The following is a 23,934-nucleotide window of genomic DNA, read 5'->3' on the forward strand; positions in this document are numbered from 1 at the left end:
CATAGATTATCCGCAAAGTTATACGATAAACGATGATAACTCACCGGTGGGGTCTCGGTAGGCGTCCATGTAGTGGGAACCCCCGCTGTCGGGTGTGCTCTCGCGACTGTACGCCGTGACGTGCACTCCAGGCGGCGGAAACCCGGGTACAGGCCTGATTCCCGGACCCCCGCTGAAATTGACCGGCTCGTTCGCCGTTGAGAAATCAACGGGCTCAGTCTGCTCTTCGATCGGTCGTGGGGCTGGGAAGCCCGGACCCACCGGAACTGCGACGGCTTCCCCGTGGCCGGTAGAATACTGCGGACTGGGTGCACCGCTGCGGTAGAAATAGATATGTATTCCAAATATTTCATAATCAGAAGCAAGCCGTCGACTCTAGATTTCTCGTTAAAGTAAGCTTTCGAGTCTTAGGCGAGCTGGAAAACTACTTCTTTCCGTAAAGTTGAGGTTTCCACGTCTGATACTCATTATCGGATAAATTAGCAGATTGATCTACCTGTGGAGTCTATTGACGCTAAGATCGAGAGTCTGGCCTTGAGGACTAGGAACTTGAGGGCTAGCCGTCAAGTGGGGACTCGCTGCGGCCTGAGGACTACTTCCCACCGTCTGCCCCCCTCCGTATTGTGGACTGAGGCTGTTCGAACCGTAGGGTGGTGCCTGTAAATCGCGTTATTGACACGCATGAGGATCTCGTAATACTTTCGCCGTGTACACCGTATTATTTCCAACTAACCTGCGGGCTAGTGGACGTAACACTGGAGGTAGACAAATCCATCACTGATCCCCCGGGCGAGGTAGGCGGTCCACCGGGCTTTTGCATTTGCTGCATTTGCGCGACCGTAACGCATTTCACTGCAACATTCATGGAGATGTGATCTTCAGTTACATATGAGTCTTGAACACGTGCGGAGGCAATTTTGCACAAATTACCATCTTCAGTCTTTATCATTCCGGCTGCCGTAGCGGCAGCCATCGCCATCTGATGTTGTTGCGCGGCCGCCGCAGCTTCTTGATGATAAACTCGTTCCTGCTCTTCTGGCGTCATGCCGGTTTGTCCCAGATAATACATATTTGCCCTCGAATGAAGCTGCTGTTGCTGCTGTTGCTGCTGCTGTTGCTGCTGCTGCTGCTGCTGCTGTTGTTGCTGCTGCTGCTGCTGCTGTTGCTGCGACGGGATTGACGCGCAAGACTGTGTGTCGTATCTTTCGTACGTCGCGGTGGTACCAGGATCGTAGGGTCGATGATTGGCCGCGCTCACTACCGCATTCTCGTAGCCTCTACCACCCGCTATGTCATTGGAATACGTTACCACTGGTCGTGCGATATTACTAGCGCCAGGATGCATATACGCTCTCGCGTGTTCGGCCGATCTGTGATGATAAAGCTCTTCCGTAGTGGTAGCGGCGGCTGCCGCGGCCGCTGCCGCAGCCATCATAGCGGTGGGTTCGTAAGGGGACCTTTGGGACATCTGATGGCTCATTCTGGTGTCTTCCACCATCGGCATCGGATAGGCGACCGGCTGCATCGGTAGCACATGATGCGTCGGATGCTGGCCAGGGTGGTGGATCGTCGCGCCTATGGACGACCTCGAGCCCATCGCGTCCATGGACGACATGGATGAGGAGTTGGAATCCTGGCTCATGTAAGAATCGTACGTTTGCCGTACCGCGGGCGGCGGCGGTGGCGGGGGCGAGTTCACTCTGCAGGACGCGGCATCCTCCGTCTTGGGGACCAACAAGTCGCCCGTGTTCTGATTCCTCATGGATAATGTGCAGCAACTGCTGCTGAGAGTCATGTTCTCCGTCTTGGGCACCTTCGCTGGACGCGATGTGCTGTTGTCCTCCGGCGTTTTCGGGGGCTTCACGTTAATCCCGGCGTTCTTCGTCGTCGACGAATAATAGTCGTAAGTCAGGCTGCTCAGTACGGGTTTCGTGTCTTGCGTTGCCGAGCCGTACTGCGAATAGCTCTTCGTGTCCATTGATGGGGGTAACAGATTCGTGCTGATGTACTCTGGTGGTATTCCTGGCACTATCGCGGGAGATTGCGTGTGTTTAGTAAATTTCGCACAGAGATACAAGTTGCGTGAGATGAAAAATTTCGTGACGTTAAAAATACTATTGTAACGAGAGATGCTTTTCATTATTCTTTGCCGCTAACAGGCATTGTAAGTAACTAGTACCATTTTAGTATGCGGTCGTCAGTTGCTAGGCATTTACAATAGCCCAGTTTAAGAAAATAACAACCTAATGAATTTTCTGCATGATGTAGCGCATAATTTATATATATATATATATATATATCATAATTATAATCTTCGAATACCATATCTACATATAGTATTCGTATCTATACGTACAATATTTGTAAAAATATCTTGATAATCGAGTTTATGTCCCAGCGAGAACTGACTCGTCGGATCGACATCGACACTGTCAAATTGACATCGATTCGACACCGTTTCGACATCGAGCGACGAATCATTTCTCACTGGGTGTATATCACATAGAGACTATACAAAATATAATATGAAATAGCGAGGGATAGGGTGAGGCGACCAAATGCGGATCAACAATCTGATGAGTCGCTAATAAGCGACAGGAAAACACGTCGATGCCTTTTATGATATCGACAATGTAGCATATAGTTACGAATATATGAAAGAGTAAAATTGAAGTGAATTACTTTAACATGTCGTTTATTGGCGACTCGTCAAATTTTTGATCCGCATTTGGTATCTGCTCCGAATTTGGTCATCTCACCTTAATTCAAATCGTTATATCTTTAACTGGCTCACCGATACTACGTCAGAGTTATTTGAGTTTAAATCTACGTAAAAAGGAAAATACGAATCTAATCCGAGGGAATGGCAACAAATATAAAATAACAACGTCAGCGTTTTCTTGACGACACCTGGCATTTTTAATAATACAGAAAAGTGTAGGAAGGTCCAGTTTCAAACCCTGGCTGAGGTAATATTTTTCGCAATAAATTTTCTGTATTATTAAAAACGCCAGGTATCGCCAAGAAAACACTGACGTTCTTATTAGTTAAAATATAAAATAACTCGAAAACTATGAGCGACATTTTACAATCGACTGCGTGTATATAACAATTGTCTACTTTCTTCGCCAGTAAACGCAAACGTGCCGCGGTAATCCGTGCGGAAGCTTCGCAGCGCGAGTTTACTCTCGCAATTTTCACCGCAGCGGGAGCAATCAAGGCACGCGCGAGGAGCGCGGGATACATATTTTACACAGGAGATTTACAAGCCTCTTATCTTATTCCCAGCATTGAAGCGTTAACGTAAGCGAACAGCGACAGGATTTTCGGGTCCGGTGTATACCGCGGACAGACACGACGGGTCCTGCGTACCGCCTTACCTTGAGCCTTTTGTCGTGCCTCGCGTGCGGCCTGCTTATTAGCCGCGGCGATGGGACATCCGGACAGGCTCCTGTGTGTGTTCCGATTGGAGCTGACATGACCGCGGCCGTTGCAACCAGGCGTCGGGCATTTCAATATGGTCTCATGCATCGCCAGAACTGCGAGAACCCAGAGACACGTGGCGTGGTTACAGACGCACGTTCTTGGCACGTTCGTACACAGGCGCGTTACACACAGAATTAGAGAGACGCGGCGCACACGCACGCGGCAGGTGTGGTAAAGTGTCGTTAAGGCGAGTTGTCTTTATGCATTGAGTATAATTATCCGCGTTGGACACCGCGCGTCCCCGGGGGAGGAACGAGAAAGGGGGAGAGGCGAAATCGGACCTGGATGCGACGACAAGTGTATTGTTCCTCGACTCGCGAAACGGGCCCGAATAGTAGAAAGAAGAAGGAGTCTGCACGTTCCGTACACATTTGTAAGAGAGAGGGAACGAAAGACGGACGGAGAATGAACAAAAGACGGAGTACACATCACGTGTGGAACGCAAATTAATGTGTAACAAGTACAATCAAGTATACCGAGCGGGTAGAGAGAGAAACACAAGTAACGACAATCAATTAAATTCGATAGAAAATTATAACACAACAACTTGCAATCTGTGTGAGATAGTGTGCTACGTCGATGGGAACGACGTTTGCCCGTTCGTACGCGAGAGCGAGCGAAAGCGAACGCCCGAGCCTGAGATACCTTGGAAGATCCTGCGTTCTCGGGGAAGAGCTCGGGGGGGGAGGCGAGCTTGTCGTAAGTAGAAATAAAAATTGCAAGATTGTACGCACATTTGCGCTGCCGCATGCAATCAGCGTCCCGCGTGCGCAGCATGACTCGATTTGTTCATTAAGGGAAAAAGAGGGGCAGGGAGGAGCGGAATCTCACTGTCGTTGCGGAAACTCGTGCATCGACGGGAGCCTGGATCGTCCGTATAATTCTTCCTTGCGTAATTATACTCAATCGCACAAGTGTCCCACCGTGCGTGAGGTGTCCGACGTGTGCGCATACACCGGGCCCGTCGCGCCGCCCGTGTCTCGAGTTCTCCAGAGGGTTCATAGGCACGACCAGTATCAACCAAGTTCGAGAGTGTGGTGATATAATTCTCTACTATAGTATAATGAACTACGAACAGAACAGGTAAATCAAAGAACGGAAAGGAACGCAATAAATAAAGCTCTCTACCCCGCAAACGAAAAGCGCAAAGAATACAACAGACAGATATAACACGCACACGCACACGCACACACGCATATACGCGACGCGTGCACCGCGCTCATCGTTGAAAAATATCCATTTTCTCTTTCTAATTTGACTTCGTGTATTGAAGATACATTTTTTGTTGCGTTTAATGAGGCGAGGAAGCCGCGGTGAACAATGGCCTTTTGTGGATGATGAGACCGATCGAAAATGGTTCCGGAGAAAAAGCGAACCAAATTAGAGGCCGAACCGATTGCCCCCCCCCCCCAAAAGCAAACATTATTTGAAAAATACGATATTCGGAAGATGTGGATATTTATTACAATATCATTATGTATGAAAATTTTCGAACAAATTAGAGACGATGTTATTTATTTGCAGTGATAAGGTTGCCTAAAGGGTGCCAAATTTCCTCTAGATGATCCGCGACAATGATTCACTCTCACTTCCTCGCCTCGTTAAGAGAAAAAGACACTCTCGCAAAAAGAAGATGCACTATATAGCTACAATAAGAAGTAATTAGTTTAACAAAAGAGTACTTACTCTCTGGAGTTAACTTATCCTTCTGTGGACATCCAGAAAGACTGTAAGCACAAAAACTGTTTAATAACGTTTGACAGGATCTGTAAGATTTTAGATAATCGGTTGGCCTCTCTCAAAAATTGTATGCGCGGCACGCGTTTCAAATCGGACAAATTCCTTTAATTTTTTTCATTTCGTTTCTCTCCTTTCAATGCTCGACGCGCACACATTATTGTTTCAGCAGTACGCAGGATTCAGATATGCAGATCGCGAATTGGCTTATTGATGTCTGTTTCTGTATAACGCCCCGCTCGATTCTCCACGTAAAACCGCGTAGGTGTGTAATCGGCCGTGGCTGAGTGCGGAGTGCGGAGCGCAGGTTAATTATCGATAATTGCTTACCTGCGGTGGTGAGAGTAGAGTCCGGTCACGTGACCCTGCCCCGTGCAGCCTGGGGTCGGGCACTTGTTGCCCTCTGTAACAAATCAAACCGCCACGCAGAGCCAGATGTTAGTCTATTAAGTGCCGTTTCAGATATTCATGAGATAGGACGTACACTAGTTTTTCATCGAGCTTAGCTGTCAAGCTCACACGATAGCTTTACGTGAGGTTCACACCGATCGGGGCTTAATTAAATTTTTAACACATAAGTCTGCGAGATGCGTCACTTGGTCTGCTTACGAGAAATTCAAGCCGCAGAATTTATTATCTTATCGTCACTTTGTAGTCGTAAGATTTCTAACAGCATATTCCATGGATTCGGACAAGAAAATGACGAATCAAATTTTATTCGAGCGCCACATGCAGTCGTTAATTAGCGCGAATGGGGATTTTTACGATGAATCCTAGCGATGAGGATTCGCAATGCCAAGAAGCTGAAACCACGATAGGAAACATGTCTCTCAGGTCATTGCGTTCTGATATTAATTACGCAATACGACGATACGGAGCGCGCGGCATTACACTGTCTCTCCAGCGTGTCATTTCTGCATCGAAATTGATGATCCCGACACAAGCGGACTGTAATTCTGAATAAATGGAATATTTACACTGTCGGCGAGTGTTGTTCAGCGGCAGGAACGTGTCGACCGGAATACGGCGTCGGCTTAATACGCATTAATGCGTTGTTATTGCATTTGGTTTCATAATCTTGCACTTGCGGCCAATTGACGCGAAAATATACGCAATCCACCCGTCCGCCGCCCGAATGCTCGTATGAATCCGACACTTTAAACGGAAACATTACTATGACTTTGGGGAGTTTCAACTTTGCTTTCGATAGCGAGTTTTACGCCAGCGCCGTATTTTATGTAACGGCCTTTCGTGAGCAACAAGTATTGTAACAATTATAAAGGAACGTATTATTTTGCAAATTAAGTTAATTTACAATTAACATTGTAACATTAAAAAATATGCGAGCATTGGAGAGTACATGAAAAATAATACGGTGTGCTCGCACGCGGCACTGCCAGCGACGTGAGTAGTTGAATGGAAATTAACTATTGAATGGCTGACAGCCGACGTGTCCGACATCGTCGCGTAGTTTCATTCTGCACATCGAACCAGAATATAGCTTACTCCCCGTTTGCCAATATATCACGTTATCCTTCACAGAGAACGTTGAACAGCAACAAGGCGAAAGACTCTGCGAGCAACATACGGCGAGAGACACATGTCTATTTTATATCAAAAATCTTATTTGTAAGAATTTCGTTTCTCGTTCAAACTTATTTTAAAATAAATCGAACAATTATTTGCAAAGGAATAATATTAGGCGGGAATAATATTAACGATAAATTATTTTCATCATTTCGGAAAGTATAATAATTCCTAAAATAAACAATTTACATATGTAAAAGAGCCGTCTCGCCAAAATTTAATATAATATGCAGAAACTCACAATTAACGGGCTAACAAATTTTTAACACTTTTGCATTTTTGGTATCAATGACGTTTTAATTTTTTACGATTATCGATTGTAAAACAAATAGAAAAATGGTTATAAGATTTTTTATATCTCGCAATAACGATTTGTGGCGGATACACTGTGGCTCTTAATCTCTCTGTCTATAACTGTCTTTAGAAGTATATTTCGGAAAGAGATTCGAAAAAAAATTGTTATACGGCTTCGTCGGGCGTGTATGCTATTTAGTAGCATTTTTCAGGATGAGTTTCCCCAATCCTGTGGCGAGAGGCCCCAAGTGAAAGTTGAAAGGACGGTCCAGAAGGGTGGAAATGGCCTCGCGTGTGGTCAGCCTGGATCTCGTCGCACGAGTTACGCATTTGTGAATAGCCTCTGGGATTTCTCTGTCCCGTGACTAAGCCTGAGGGATTAGCACGGGGTATGTGGCCGGCCTACAACTGTCCGCGAAACAAAGAACAGATAGATACCTCATTCCCGCGCGACAGAACGAAACTTGCGGCGATCGGGGAAAAGTTTCGCCACGTGATATTTCGCGTACCTCCTATCTATGCATTATTTTCCGTATCATTCGCTGCTCGTCAATATTATTCGACCGAGTGAGAGGAGCTTCATTCGCGATAACAGTTGGCAGATTTTCGCTCACGAATTGCGAATATCTCCATTTGCGAGTGAGTTGTCGCAGACACGCGAGGCACGATGCCTTTCGTCGGGACTTATTTAAAGATATACAACCCGTACTATTAGAGATCTGCATTAGCTGATAATTCGTCGGTAATTTCTAAATTTTTTCGAAACTTTTTCAAGTCCTTTCAGTTCTTTTTTTGCGACACGAAAATATGGCCGGTGCCAGACGGGCATGCCTCAAACGGCCAATTGTACCATCTGTCGTGCGCTAGTTCTAACTTAATGGTGGGTATAGCGCACGTCACGTATGATCGCGTTCGTATTCCCGGGGCGACCTCGCGTGACCAGACAATTACGGGTTTCTAGTGCACTGCAGGTAGCCGAGAAGTACCAATCGGTTAATACGAGACCCTTCGGCAAGGTTCTCTTTATTTCAATCGTGAACGATAAATGTAACGAAAGGTTCCTACCCAATCCTTAGACAGCGCGATCGGCTGAGAGCTATATTAGGCACCACTACGTTCCATTCACATGCTATAACTTCGAGCTTTCGTACGAGACATCCATTTAATAACAATTTGCTCACACTCATTAGACGCGCATCAGTTTTACCAAGCTTTCACAAGACATTTCATACCAAGTATTTTTCTTTTTTTTTTTTAATATGCTACGTCAAACCACAAAGGCTAGTGACAATAATGACACAATGCAATATGTAGCAAAAAGAAATAATTATTCTTTCGACAACGATTCACGAAATGATTATATAGACGTCTAGATTATAGCTCGAAATTTTCTACCGATTCGTAAAGCAGCGATTTCATTTGATACGAGATGATTTGTGTGCCGGACGTCATCGCAATGACCGCGACGGAATATAGGTAGGCTTGTCACGCGTGTTAGAGGGTTTGGGCAGGACTTCGGAGGAGTCTTAAGGGGAGGCCAGCTTTAGGTTAGTTGACGGGGGTTCTCCTCAAGTGAGCGCACTTTTATAAACTTTGTCGTGTACTAATCCTACGGCCGGGCCTGATCCCTTAGCCAACCACGTCTCGGGGCTCGCCAATCGAGTGCCGTGACGCCGAGAAACTTCATCAGGTCGTCATTTCGCGTTTCAGCCGAGCGAGAGCCGACGGTAAGGACGGATAGAGAGAGAGCAAAGTCGATCCCTACTTAGGTGTTCGCCTTTTTCTTAAGGCGTGCGGCACATCCACCCACCTCCCCATAAATTGGATTACGATACGTGACGTCATTAGCGGCATGCTTTATTTGCGGACCACGACGCTCCCAGAGTTCCGAAGTTGAACGACGGCACACGCCGTCGGGATTGTTCCGAAACCCTGCGTAATTCCTCGAGAAGAAACTCCGCGGATTAATTTTGTTTCGAAATCAGAGTTTGCCAGAGATTAAAGTCAAAGAGCGCCCGATTGTCTTTCGAGTAAAAACTGGGCCCAATTGTGAAGCACACGAAGGCACCAGAGAGGGGAGTCGAGCTAACGCGTCGCGAATCTTATTAAATTCGCTGCAGAGGAAATCGATGTTATTTTTATTTCGAGGAAGGATCGCTGAAGCTTCCTGGTTTTTAATTAGTGCCGGGTAAAAAAAGGTTTACCGGATAACTGAGGGCGAGCGGTTGCCCTGGTAGGATTAATAAATTAGCCATAAGGTTTTAAAGCGGCCACGTCGGTGGCTAAACTCGGGGTTGAAAGGAAAAAGTGAGAAAGAGAACGAGAGAGAGAGAAAAAAAACGAGCGAAGGGGCAGATAATGGTTCCGGTCAACAAAATGAATACCGGCACGCGCTGTTCTTTCCGGATGTCTGAATAGACTTGTAACGAGTCGGTCAGACCTGCCCTCGTTCCTACCTTTCTCCTATCTTCTCTCATGCTTTCTCACCATCTGCACTCTCTCTCTTTCTCTCTCCTTGTCTCCCCTTAGATCTTATCCTCTTCTTCCCTCTATCGCAAATCTCTCTCTCCTCTGGTTTCTTTTTTCCCTGCAACGGTGCTGTAATGGAGCAACGAGAATCGGAGGGAAGAGAGAAAAGAGCGGGATTACAAGGGGTGAGAACGAGGACGAGCGCCGGTCACCGAGGGTGAGCCCGTGGTCGTGTTGTAATTGTGTTATTTTGTAGCCATTTCACGTGAGGGTGCGCGGAAGGGGTAGACGTGTATATAAACACCGGGATTGTTTTATTCGTCCAGCTTGGGCGACACGCGCCGAGACTTCCGTTTCGGCGCCGCGAAAAATCATCGCCGTCGTCAAGATAATCGGGGAGAATTGAGCGCCCGCCGGTCGCTAATTATTAATTCGCCGTCAAAAGTCGTTAATGAGCGCAATTGAGTATTCACGTGTAATGGATGAATATTCACACGAGCCAATTAATCCCGGAACGGAGGAGCGCACGTTGATAATAGCGCCTACACTTCATACTCTAAATTATAAATTGGATTTATTTGCGCGTTATTTACTTGCATTTTTCGCATTTTCAGTGCCCCGTCTTCATCGACGATCAACTGTTACTTCGCTAAATATAAAAAAAAAGAGCTGCGAAGGGACATAATTTACGTAATTAAGATTTATTTTATAGCGTGCGCGAACAGTCGCAGCAATATCTGATATGCCTGCATTAATTTCCAATACTTAAAAAAAATGTATCTCTTCGTTTACATAGTTAATTGCATGGTACAACTTGTTCATATTCTCAAAGAGCAAAAAGGATCGGTGAGTCGCGTGCCATGAGGTGTCCTTGTGAATCCAGGTGCACCGGATATCTTTAATGCACGCGAGTGCACGATGCTGTCTCTCGCTACTACAGCATTATCGTGACGTGGCATTGAATTCTTGACAGAATAACGTAACGTGTTTTGAAATAAATTTCGATTAACGGCGAGAATAAATATTTATTTCACAGCGCACGACACGAGCGTAGCGCGACGAGTGCGGTGCAGTATGTAAATTCAATTGCGGGAGATTGCAAGTGATTTTATACAGGAATCTCTAGTAGAACCGATATGAAACTGCACGATTGTACGAGACACCCGATGCGTATAATAGCCCTTCGACACTTCCCCGCGCTAAATCGCATGCCGGACACGCTGGATAAGGAAAAGATCGGAGGTTCTAAAAAAAGAGAACAGCACGAGGAACAATCACAAAGTAGATATTTACACACGGAGGCGCGCGGCACCCTTAAAGGGAGGGTAGAGCCCTCGCGCGCGAGTAAAGGTCCTTTTTATGCGTGCGGTCGCAAAGGCAGCGTAAAATTGAGTTACAGGGCAGTTTATTTTTTTATTAGCCGACTCGACCCCGTCGCGCGCGCGCGCGCGCGCGCGAGCCCGATCTTTCTCGACGCGGAAAGGGTGGTTTTTGCGGCCGACGGATTTCCCGATAGCGGTTTTATGGCGTGTCAACACGCCCTTATACGCGCCTGCATGTGAGCGTGCGGCAAATAAAAAAAAACAGCGCACGCGATCGTCACGCTAAATCGAAGAGATCAAGAGCAACTCTCGGCAGTAAGAGAGAAACGGGGAAACGCAGTGAAAGGAAAGGGGGGAAAAAAGAGAAAGGTAGATAGATTTTTGATTAAAAGCCCCAACCTGACTGACTCCGATACCGGCTGTATCGCCGTCACGCTGATAAGTGCGCGCTTAATCGAGCCCATTTATCATGGCGTGTAGTTTTATCTGAGATTTCGCGGCGAGCAAACTATTTTAGTTACCCAATGTCTATATAAACAGTCGGGATTTTCTGAACGTTACTTGCATTTTCTATTTTTACAAATTATCGCGACTACTTATAGAATTAATTGTTCGCGCGCTTGTCGCGCGAGAGACGCGGAGTCAAACGCGAGAGATTGAATTCTTGAAAGCGATCATCTTCGCAGCCACCGGCCGGAGAAAACGTTAAGGGGATAATGAGGACAGGCAGCCAGGCGCAGGGTGGTAATAAGGTGGCTTGGAAGCGGCTGGGATGCTAGTCACGTTTCCAGCCGCTGACAGCTGCGGCTTATACGTATGACGTGGTATCAACCCCAAATTTCCCCGACTAGACACGTCGTGTCTTCGCTGCCCTAAGACCCTGGAATGCACTCGAACCTCCACCTGTCACACCATGGCGAATCTGCAGTGTAACCCTCGAGGTTTGACTCTTTAAGTCGTTTCAGATCGGTTTACCTCTCTCTCTCTCTCTTTCTCTTGTGTGATACACTTATCGCGTCTAATCACCGGATCAAATCGATTTCATTGACCGTTTACTGACGATCGAAATGCAGTTAAGTGCGATTAGAGCGCTGATATTTTGCAAAGTATTTTCTAGTACTGCTTAGTTAGAATATTGTTCCACAAATCCGAAACGTTTTGGGTTTAATAAAAAAGCGAGTAAAAGAGAGGTGTTGAGAGAAGAAGCATGAAATGTGGTTGTATCACAGGACACGGAGAGAATAATTTTGCCCGAAGAGACCTTGATTTCAGCATTTGAGTCATCGCCCCTCGCTTCGTAATTATTGATTTTCTGTGCTGCCCTAACTCCCCTAACTTTATAGAGAGCAAGACAGAGAAAGCGAGAGAGCACGACAGAGAGAAAGAGAGGGAGAGGTACAGCGAAACCAAGAGAGTCGAAAATGCCTTTTGTCCCCTCTCGTAACGTATAACACACGAGCGGTAACCCTACCGCGACTTACGATTACTATCTCCATCTATAATTTAAAGAGTTCCAATTTTTATGCGCGCATTTATATCAAGCCCATTGATCTTTTGAAAATGTTTTAAAGTGCGGTATATCATAATCTTAAATGTAGCTGCATCGTTTGTATTTACTTATCTCCTATGTTAAAATTACCGGGTATCCTTTTAATCATAAATTTTTTAGAAAACTTCAAGACAAAAACTGTAATACAAAAGTGCCGGGGCTATAGTTTTTAAATAATAAGCGATTGTATTTTACAAATGATAGGCCTGAGATTTCGCGCGCTCAGGTACGGCGATATGACAAGTGATACAAGTGTTCCTAAGAATGTCGCCCTTTTCAGCACAGTAACAACCTTCACGGTAACTGATATTGATCGACCACCTTTGACAGCCGCAACACTTTGAAGTTACATGTTGCAAATTTTTACTTGACTTATTTTTAAGTTGTTTCAAGTTCACACGTCCATTATTCGTAAAGAGAAGATACTAATACAACGCGTAAAGAAGCGGGAAAATGTATAGCGACGATATTATTAAAATTTATGTGATAAGCACAAATCATAAAAAGGGCGACATTCGTGGAAACACTTTTATCACTTGTCATGTCGCCGTGCCTGAGCGCGCGAAATCTCTGGCCTGTCATTTGTGTGAAATGTAATCGCTTATTATTTAAAAACTATTATAACCTCGACATTTTTGTGTTAGAATTTTCGTCTTGAAATTTTCTAAAGAATCTGTGATTAAAAGGATATCCGGGGGCTTTAGTGCACCCTGTATATCCAAGAAAAAATATATCGTCGTAGTTAGATCTTTTATAATTTAGTAAACTTCAATTGTCCACATCGGAGATTAAATAAGATATCTATTGTTTCGGAGAAAGGACACAGTATTTTAGAAAGCTGAAGTTGAGTAACTTATGAATGATTGCGTTGATACTAACAACTTGAATACTAATGTTTCCAAGAGTAACAATGTTACATTCTATTCGACTGAAAGGAGCAATCGCGTCAGTATCAGAAACAATATTAATTTGTATATAGTAAATTTCTTTTTCCCTTACATATGATATATTTCGGATTTCGGAACTTGCTCTTTAGTTTTCGAAGTTATAATTGAAAGAAATGTGTGAAATAATTCCATTGTGATAAATCAACGAGAACAGTATTAATTTCATCGTAACAAATTGATGTACGCATCTTTTTGTAACACGAGAGACAAGAAATCCTCACCTCTGCCGAGACTGGACGGAGACATAGACATTCCCGGCCTGCCACTATCGAAGGTACCGGGTCTCTCTGGCATTTTCATGACATTGTCCTGCTGGCCGTTCGCCGAAGGCACATCAGCAGCGACTGTCGGACTAGACGTAGTAGTGGTCGTCGACGCAGTCGTAATGGTTATACTGGCGATACTGTTTGCATTAGGATTCCCGACAGGATTCGCAGTACTGCTGCTGTCATTAGCGCCGTTGTTCCCGTTGGTAGTTTTATTGCCGGCCACCCCGTTGCCGTTCGCATTCGCGGTGTTGACGTTGCTCGCACTGCCGCTGTTCGCGGTGGTGCAACTGCTCACAGCGGCAACACTCACCACCCCTTCCCTCGCGATATCCTGAATCGCACTGGCCGCCCTGGAGCCCACCCCCGCGGGCTGAAGGATCGTGTATTGTTTCGAGGAGTCGGGACTCGTGACGGAAGGTAGGCCGCCGGTAGGACTTTTGCTGGGAGGCCCAGAATTGGTAGCTACGTCATGAGCCGTCACGTGATGGCTCTCCTCCTTCGAGGACTTGAGCTGCAATAATGAGACTGTAGACTTGTCCCCGGACGTGGGCGAGATGCCGGGCACAGGCTGCGGCGTTGGCATCGTTGGTCCGGGCGTCGGATATCCGACGAATGTAGCGGCGGCTGGATACGGGCCAATCGGTGGAATCGCCGAAGTGGCTACTGGGACCGACGAAGAGCCGCGGCACGACGCTTTCGAATGGTCCGTGTTAGGCGGCCTGAAGGCAGATGTTGCCGAAAACGGAGAACTCGCTGGCGGCGACGAGGACGACGTAGTTCCCGCAGACGAGACTTTCATATTGCTATCGTTATATTGTCTTTGATAGTTGGTGTAAAGTGGTTGGTGCTGCTGCTGTTGTCTACTAATATTTTGAGGTGATTGACCGTTTTTGCACGTCCGATCCCGCTCCCGGTCGTTCGACCTGTCCCGATCACCCTCGTCCTTGTCAGCCGCCGGATCCGACATGTCAATTTCTAGTTCGTTGGACGAATCATCGACTAACTCGTTAAAATCTGGCGGGTCGTACCTGGAATATTTGTCTGATTGCCTTCCCTGAGTGTCAATGTGTGCGCTCACCATGTTCCTCTCATTCCTCTCTTTACTTGACAACGAGCGAACGGAAATCGGTCTAATTTTCGGCGGTTCGTTCTGATTTACGTTGTTAACTTGAGACTGAATATTGGCGCATTCGTTCTCTATCTTGAGCAGATTGTCCAGGTCTTTCTTAATTTTGGTCGGGTGCTGTTGTTGCTTCGAATCTTGCTGCTTACTCGATTGTATCTTACCCGATCGATCCTGTTGCCCGCGAAGAGTTATCACGTCCTTCAACGAACAACCGGTGTCGTTGCTCGTACTCGAAGATGTTGATATCGACGAGGGTGACAATTTAGGATTTTCTTTCTTTTCCTCGAAGAGATTCTCAAAGTTGGACTCGTATCTATCTTCATCCGAATTGCCTCTTTGATACAAGGATCCCCTAGGCCCCGGCCAACTGCCCGACAGACTCTTCAACGCGGCCTCCGTTTCTCTTATGAGGGTCTCGTCGTCTTCGGGCTCTTCGCTGTGCTTGCTCGACTTCCTGGCTGGACTACCCGAGTTACCCGATGTAAACGCACGCTTCTTCTGGGGCAACGGTATGTTTTTGTTAGGATCAACGACGTCGATCGTTTTTCGCACATCATCCTCACGAACGCTTTTCCTCCTCCGCTTCGTAGCAGCGTCAGTCATCTCCATCTCTTGCGGCGCGCTCGTCTGCAAGCCCTTCCTGCCGATCAACAATTGCTGCTGCGACTGTTGCGACGGCTGCTGCGTTTGTTTAGGATTCTGCGTGACCGACTCTGCTTCCAGCTTCCGCTTTTTGAGATGAGCCATCGCATTCTGTCCGCCCGGCACGCTGGTCAGTTCCACCCTGGAACACAAAAATTCCAGAGGATCAGCAAGTCTGCTCTGCCATGCGGGCGCAAGAGACGCAAGGGTGCGTTCGGTACACGAGTGCAAAATCGTCGAAGGCCGGCGCAATCTAATGAGAAAGGTAATCCATCTCGCTCAGAATCCGCACCGCACTTTCGTTAGAGAAGGATCCCCAGCGCCTGCCACAGGTCACTTTTCTTTCTCCCTTCGTCCCATCTACTTAACAGCGCGTTCAAAGTCTAAAGGTCTGTCTCTCAAGAGAATTCACCTGATATCCGCCAAAGAATGTCGAGTGCGTGGCCACGCATCCGAAGAATCATTTTATGCAGCTCAGATGCGTCTGTATCTCTCTCTTTTCTTTCTCTCCCTGCTTGTCCCGGTGAACGATCGCTTGGCTCTTTTCGTGTTATTTATCTTTTTCTAGCGGGGCACGTTCTATCTTGCTTCGTTCTTGCGGCGGATTCGGGATATTTAGACAAGCACTGCGTGACACGCACGCGCGCACGCACACAGTGAAGACACGCGCGCTCGACAAACCGCCGATGTGTATATATATAACTATATATACATATGTATATATATACATACGTATATATATGTGTATATATGTATATGTATATAGATAACACAAGTCCGGCTCGTGTACGCGATGGGCCCTTTCAGACGGGGTGCTCGCGAGCTACTGTGCTATGTTTAAGTTCGTTCGGGGGTGGCGATCTTCCGTCGCCCGCGGAGGGGATGAAGACTTGCGCGGGCAGTCGACGGCTTCTGCTTCGTCGCGAAAGGTGGGGGCGGGTTCTGCGCACTGTCCACCCCCTTGAGCTCGGCTGGAGCACGATTCCCAGCCCTTCTGCACATCCCCCTTGCTCACCTCGACCCCCGCCTTGGTTATCGTAGAAGGGGACACGGTTCCTGGGTGCACACCTAGGACTCTGTCTCTCTCCCTCTCTCTTTCCCAGTGCGTTGAGGTATACGTGCTCCGCACACACCTCTCCCGCTTATATCCACTTGCGTTTACATATATATATACATGCACATATACATCTATTTTTATATATGTATGTGTATATGTATACATATAGGTGTATGTACTCTACTACCCCTCCGCTATCCCGCGGGCTGACGCGCCACTGTACGTGCTACCTGGTTCTCTTTACCGCTTTAGGAATCCGAGCAACGTTGGTCCCGGCCAGCGACCTCGCGGATCTACTTCCCTTCGCAACTCGCCAGTTCTTCGCGCAGCTGAATTTTCAAAGGAAAAGTGAAATCTCTGTCGGTTTGAACAGAAATAACTTTGCTTATATGCAGATTTCTAATTTTCTCTTCATAGAATCTCTGATAAGCGATAGTATGAGACACGGTACTTGGGCAGCTTTCGAGAGTCATTACAAATTCGAAGTTGTGATGAAATGTAGTGCACGTAATACTGAATACGCGAATGTTAATGCGCGCGCATCAGTCTCACATATTTATGCATGTAAAGTAAAACATTTATTTGTTCAATAGCAAAAGTTTTGAAATTATGAACTATATAGCTAGTGATGAGAATTTGATATCTCAGAAAATATCACGGCGGAATATCTTAACGATTACAAATTATTTGAAACTAGGAAATTACCATCTTTCTGATGACTTGTAAGACTTTAGGCCTTTAACTGCACAACGTTCGCCCTTTGGTACGCTCGTAAGGTTTACAGCGATAGGAGGAACCTACAACTGGAATTAGATAAACCCGAGCTCCTGGAGGTAGTAGAGGCAGAAGAAGAGCAGGATCAACGTCAGCGCTTAGCGGGGCTCCCTAGGATCCCAAGGAATGAGAGAGCTTCCCTTAAACCTTAAACCCTCCTCAGACCACGTAGCCGGGAGTTTAGAGCGACGAACTCTTGCTACGGACCGCGGTGGGAGGACGGCGGGAGTGCCCTCGTCCAAAATCGGAAGTTAAATCGCACCGGCGGCTTAAGACATTATCACTTTTCTTTGCGGACCAATGCTCTCTTGAAACTGGCCTTCGATAGTGGAACGGGTAAGGACGGGCCGGACAAGGGCGAGAGGATGGAGCGCGACGTGGGGAAGAGCTAGAATCCCTTTAATTTGGCGATCGATGAGTCCCGGTCTACCCACCAATTATGTGTTGGCCCTCACGGTTTGTAGGGAATAATTAAAATGCAGGCATGGTTTTAGTACGGATGAGTAACCCAGCAGATGTGGCTGATTTTAAATTCTCGCAAAAAGGAAACATCGTCGACACCGTCGAAGTCTCCGTCGGAGGTTGCTACACGCGTCTTTCATGTATCTCGTGAACAATTGCGCTCTAATTTTTACTCGTTACAGCGGCTAATGAATAACATCAAATTTCCCGATTTAACAACATAAAAAACACGTCGCCATGTTTTGGGCAAGATTCATAAGACTTTTCGAGAAGGACGCAAGTGATGTAAAAAGTAATGTCATCTACTTCTCCAGCAATCAATTAACAATTTTTGACAATAGTGCGGTCATGAGAAGATGGTTAAACAGAACGCGGGGACGCGAGGCGGACGATGGTGCCTCCTTTGCGAGGATTAGGGTATTAGGCGACATCACGTCACTAAAGTCTAAAGGAAGCTCCTTAGAACTGTGCTCGGAGAGATAGCCTAAACTTGCGTTCTCTATCTTCCTGGTGGTTCTTCGGATTCTGTCTCTCGCCCCCTCCCCTTTCTCTCCGAGTCTCCCCTTCCTTCTCTATTTCTCGTTGTCTTTTGCCATTGTCTTATCCTCTCATCCGTTTCTATCTCACTCATTCTATTCATTAATAGATATATACAAATCTCTCTCTCTCTCTCTCTCTCCCCCTCTCCCTCTCCTCTCTCCTTCTTGTCCTCGATCCACACTTTTTCTTCTTCTCCCTTTTACCTTCCTTGGCTGTCTGTCTTCAATGTCGTTTGTCAGTCTTCCTTCTTTTTAAATCCCAATTAAACGAATTATCAACAGATTATAATCCTTTAACGATTATGTTAAGTACGTCGAAGACGCGAATCAGATCAGCCATACTCCCAAGTTGTCAGCGCTTAATTAGAAAGTATAATACCGCCGCTCAATATCACTCTACTAGATTAATGTAGTAGCGTAATCGGTAAAATAAATTGTGACGCCAAATTATGGATAATAAACGGGACTTGAAAAGGAGGACAATCTGAACGTTCTTCGCGTAAATATATTGATACGTAGCAAGTTCCTTTGCAATTGCGAAAATCACGCGTTCACCCTGGAGTCTGTCGCGGGGGTGTTCTCGAGAAAAGGCAGTCATACATCTTTTTCTCGCCAACGTGCGAGGGTGGGCGAGATCGGCGCTAGGCGAGCGCCGGATAATTTAGGGGTCTCTCACGCGTGGATAATGGGGAACTTGGCTAATGCACCCCACTTGGCACCACGTGGATTCGCATGAATTTTCGCGATTCGACCTTTGTGCTCCCTCGTTCGCTGCCGCTAACGACTCACGCATGAAAACGGCAATGAGCTTAATTGTTATAACTGAACAAAGGTAAACTTATCGCGGTTAAATTACACCCAAGACGTTTAAAATATTATATTGACAAAAACTATTTAACTTCGTTTAAATTCATTATTCTAACGCTGTTTCACCTTGTTGCCATGATACATCCAAGAAAATGGTAATAGCGCACTTTCCACAACGTGCATTTTATTAACGACGCAAGTAATGTCCTTTTCAAGTTGCGTCACTCCTATTGTAAATCTCGTCTCAAGCTAACGGTATCGGAATTGACTTTATTTCTGGGCCGCTTCGAGATACCGTCATTGCTCGCTTCCTGTAGCACGGAGAAAAAAGGGGGAGCAAGAGCGAGCAGGAGCGACAGAGAAGATTTTAAAGCAGATTCTGATACAGCAAGAGAAGAATGCTGTGACCGGGACAGCCGAGCTGTTAGGTTGGACATCATTTTGCCGTTCAGCTCGAGGGAATACTCCGTCGTCTAGGCACTAACTGTCCGTCCATTCGTTGAGCTTTCTCCTCTTTTCTTCCTATTTTTTTTTCGCCCGTCCCATGAGCATACCCTCGCTTACCGGCTGACGTCTTAAACCAATCGAATTCTGATCAAATATTTAGCGCTGGCCTTTAAGTGGCCTTTCCATCGCCGGACTTTCTTCCAATAAATCCTTCACGTTACATCTCCGAAAATTTCAGCGAATCGACAAATTTCGTGGACAACCTACCGAGAGAAAACCCTCTCGGCTCAAAAAATATATCTTGTGATGAAATATACAAGGTTGCAAATTGATAAAGTTCGTAAGGTTCTCGTGTGACGAACACAAATTCGAAAGAATAAGGACTGAAGAGCCGTGACAGGATGTCAGGGTCTGAGTAATTTCTATTTGAAATTTATTGCGAAAAATATTGCCTCAGCCGGGGTTTGAAAGATTCAAGATTGCTTGGAAAATTCTCTATCTGTAAATATATGAGGTTTTAAATGGTGTGTAAAATTTTAATGGATCAGTAGGAGGTGCAGTGGAATTAACAGTTACGAAAGTGCGGGTGCGCGGGTGAAATTTCTCGATACTTGTTACTCGTACGCGCGAAACACATTCTGGGAAACATTAAGTATCGCCGATCGAGGCGTTGATTAACGACCGAGCTGCAGATCAACGATTTTAGCTCGAAGTCGAGGTCGCTTTTTTGTCCCTTTCGCCACACGGCAATACGTCACGCGTCCCGGTTTCGGGGTGTAATTAAAGAGAGCGCAGAACAGCATGACGCCTCGGGCCTGTCTGGGGGTGTAAGAAGCGGGGCGAGGCGACCGGGGCCGAGGGTACGCGCGGGATATAAGGGACGTGTTTTACCGAGGGATACTTACACACCATCCCCGCGCGGCACATATTTTCATATAACAAAACCATCTGCGTGCCGCGCATAACAAATTTCAACTGATTTATAGCGAGCCCGTTGGCGGTGGGAGGCCGCAAATTTTCGCAGTTACGAAGGCCGGCGACTGCGCCGTCGTGAAACGACCGTTCCCTTACGCCTCTCTGCTTATAAAATTTCGTCCTTTCGAGCTTAGCCGCCTCGGAAGGAGACCGTAACTGGCGCGATACGTCTAGTCCGCGTGATGAATCCGGGCTCGTCTTCAAAAATCAAGCACACGGACGGACGGAATTTCTGCGTCGCGTAAGTGGCATAAAAAATGATCTTCCATCATATGCGAGGGCGCGGAAGCATGATGGAGTTCGCAAACTTCGGAGCCGTTCAAAGCTTCGCATTCTCAGCTATCCTCATCCCACGAGCGACGGAGAAATTGAAAAGGACATCACGTCTCCCAGGGGTTTAATGCTGATATCCGCTGGAAAGGCGACCTTAAAGGGTTGCAAAGGGGGCGGCAAAGACGGGTATATGGGGAAAGGGAGAAAGGGAACGAGGGGGCTGGTAAGAAGCGACTGTGCTCGGACCAACCGACGTCCGACCGTACCATCGGATCGATAATGTCATAGTGACAAGTACCAGTATGTATATACGCGCTTCTTATACGTGGAATAACGTTATTCGAGTCAGCCTGAAGATCCGCATTAATGAATTTCACATTCACCTGACACCTTACTGCAAATTTATCTTCTCTACTTTCGGCAATAAATATTTCCAAGTATTTTTCTTACCGTAACTATAGCACGACGAAGTGTAATCACGGTTCTTCTTATTTTACGTACGATAATTTATATATAAGTTAACAGCCGCAAAAATGCAATTAATAGTAAAGAAATGTATCGTTTCAGCAGCAGATAAAGAGGTACAGAGGAGACTTGAATGCTTATTACATATAATTTTGAGATCCAAATTAAAAAAATGAAAAATATTCCAATTTGCAAAGCACTACTTTTACTTGCAATAAACATAATGTATTTAATACTATTGTATTATTTAAAACTACTGTAAGATTCGAATACAATGTAACGTCATGGGTTTATACTGTCATTGTAAGTGCGCGTTATAACTAGTATTTCTAAAGTCTTCCGTAAAATGTTAACGGAAAGTTCGTGCGAGCGATATCTCATGCGATTCAAGGCGGCCCGATTTTAAAGCCGGCGAGTCGCGAGTTCTTACTGCAAAACGAGGAGGGCAGTAAATCTGGAAACGAACCTGGAATAAACTGTCCGGGACTATAGCCATAATAATATGCCTCCGCCGACGCCGCCGCCAGATTGTTACGGGTAGCTGGAATTGCCTCCCCGAAAAGCGGCCCGCCTCGCGCCGTTCTTGGATTACGATGCAATTTCTCGAGCCTCGCACTGATGACGGCCCTTAAAACTCGAGGACCCTCCCGCCGCAGCTCGCGTCGCGACATTATATGTATGTATAGCAATGCACGCCAATGAATTTGAACATCGTTCTCCTCAGTGCTCTCCGTATCGTTAAAATTAGGTAATAAATGAGATGAATTACAAGCGTTGCCGGCGTACAATCAAATCGCAGTAAAGCATCAAACTCGAGATAAATATGAAAGCTCTAATATTTAACTTTATATCTCAAGTGTCACGGCAATGTAAACATTTTTCACGCAAAAACGTTAATTTTGCTTTCTAACGAATTATCGGAGCACGGGCGCATACAATGAAAAAAGATTCTCGGCCGTTTGTTACGAGAGGCAGTTGTAACGGAAGGGCACGCGCGTAACGGGTAACATGATTACAAATATATCATAAACTCTGCTCCGATCGGTCTTGCCGCGCGAAGGGCGCCCGGGTGAGGGTCCGTGCTCGGAAAGAAGGAGCGTGTCCTTCGACACGCGATACACGTACGTCGCCTGTCGATGCGGCTTTATCGCAGCAAATCACTGCCGCTCCGGCGAAATAAAGACAAAGAGAAAAGAGAGCGAAAATGGCCAAGGGACGGGGTGAGAATGAGTGAAAAGGGCACGTAGTACATCCCTCGGCTAAATCGAATTGACGGGGCACGTTTCTTCCATACAGCGCCGGCGAAATACCTTGAAGGATTGCGCGACGCAACGAGCAAGCATTGCCTGGCAAACTGTATGATTTGTGCTGAATCCTGTGAACTTTTCGGAATAAAAAGAAGTATGAACGCGAAGCACGCTTCGAATCGGCGGGTCTCGATGTAATTTACGAAATTGAATGGCAGAAATTAATCTCTGGGACTTATCAGTCGAGATTGTGTAATGAGAATTTTTTACGTTCAAATATCAAATCATTGAAACGAGGAGGTCGCAATATAACTTTTGTAGGATTAATTTCGATTTCAATGAATTCATATAGCTAATAAAACATCACGCGAATCTGACACGTGCTTTATATAATAAAAAAAAATTTCTCCCCGGACAATTATCATGTTTGTAATTCTCCAAAAAAGGCCCATACACGCGGATCGGGAAAATTCGTCGAGACTCCACGGGGACTCTCGGAAACGGCGAAGAATCAGACTGATTGCGAGTGCAAAAGCGCGGCGGAGAAAGTACTATCGCGATATCGTGAATCGCCTTTACGGAAACCGCCCTCGCAGCCCGAGACAGCCAGATATCTCGGAATGTTTTACACCTCATTAGGCAACAATGTGTTGTTGCCAGGGTGAATTATATCGGGCATGAGACGCCCGTCAAGACAAATGGCTCGAACCGGAGGTAATTGTGGGCTTTTATTAGCTCTGGTTTCTCCCGTTGGCTGCGAATCGCGCAACGCGGGAGACGCCGAGCCAGTGGCGCAGCGACAGCAACCCTTCTAACTCCTCCTGCTCCTCTCGTCCTCCCTGCATCCCACCCATCTCCTGCACCATTGCTTTCGACGGTGCGTAATTACTCGCGTGACAGTAATGCGGGAATGCGAATCTCGCCTCTCTAATACCTGCCGAGTCATCCCCCTCCCCCCCCCTGTATTCAGTTTCTCCGCTTCTTGCGACGCAGTCATCGCTTTGTTTCGCTCCTCCGTGATCTCCTCCGACTTTTAATCGAGTCGATCGCAAGGGAATTAGGAAAAATCTCGAGAGTCACGTTCGCGAAATTTTAACGGTTATCCTTCGATCATGCGGAACCACCGATTATGTTGCAGTAGAGCATCACTGCCAGAGACTCGTACTTTAATTACTTAAATTCTTTTTCTTCTTTTCTTTTTCTTAAAAACTTAAATTCTACACAGAGGGAATTTTCTCTTAAAATTTACCCTGAAAATCGTGTAATCGTGAACAGTGTCGTATTTTGAAGAACTTTATGAGAATTTTTTGAAGGTTTACCATACGTTTTACTAGTAAAATGTATACCAACGGTATAATTACTAGTGAAATGCATGGTAAAATTTCAGAAAACTCTCGTATTGTAATCTTCGCGATTACAATACATTCGGGAGAAATTTTAAAAAAAAGTTCTCTCCAATG

The 23,934-nt window shown here is 46.1% G+C and overlaps 1 protein-coding gene across 11 annotated transcripts in view; it reads right to left on the reverse strand.

The window, feature by feature from the left end:
* The window catches only part of LOC105568302 (homeobox protein 5-like), a 277,344-nt gene that overhangs the window by 13,671 nt on the left and 239,739 nt on the right, over positions 1-23,934 (reverse strand). For 6 of the 11 annotated variants that reach the window (XM_012023871.1, XM_012023867.1, XM_012023864.1 and 3 more), the window contains exons 6-12: positions 13,613-15,570; positions 5,554-5,626; positions 5,173-5,228; positions 3,381-3,539; positions 734-2,028; positions 497-657; positions 45-316 (exon numbers count right to left, since the gene is read on the reverse strand). In XM_012023871.1, the coding sequence (XP_011879261.1) occupies positions 45-316; positions 497-657; positions 734-2,028; positions 3,381-3,539; positions 5,173-5,228; positions 5,554-5,626; positions 13,613-15,570 (3,974 nt within the window). Of the gene's footprint in view, positions 1-44; positions 317-496; positions 658-733; positions 2,029-3,380; positions 3,540-5,172; positions 5,229-5,553; positions 5,627-13,612; positions 15,571-15,840; positions 16,223-23,934 lie in introns of those variants that run through there. The other 5 variants (XM_012023869.1, XM_012023868.1, XM_012023872.1 and 2 more) reach the window with 5 other exon arrangements.

The sequence above is a fragment of the Vollenhovia emeryi genome, unplaced genomic scaffold (genome assembly GCF_000949405.1).
Source record: "Vollenhovia emeryi isolate VEMERY1.0 unplaced genomic scaffold, V.emery_V1.0 DF939130.1, whole genome shotgun sequence".
Taxonomy (NCBI): domain Eukaryota; kingdom Metazoa; phylum Arthropoda; class Insecta; order Hymenoptera; family Formicidae; genus Vollenhovia; species Vollenhovia emeryi.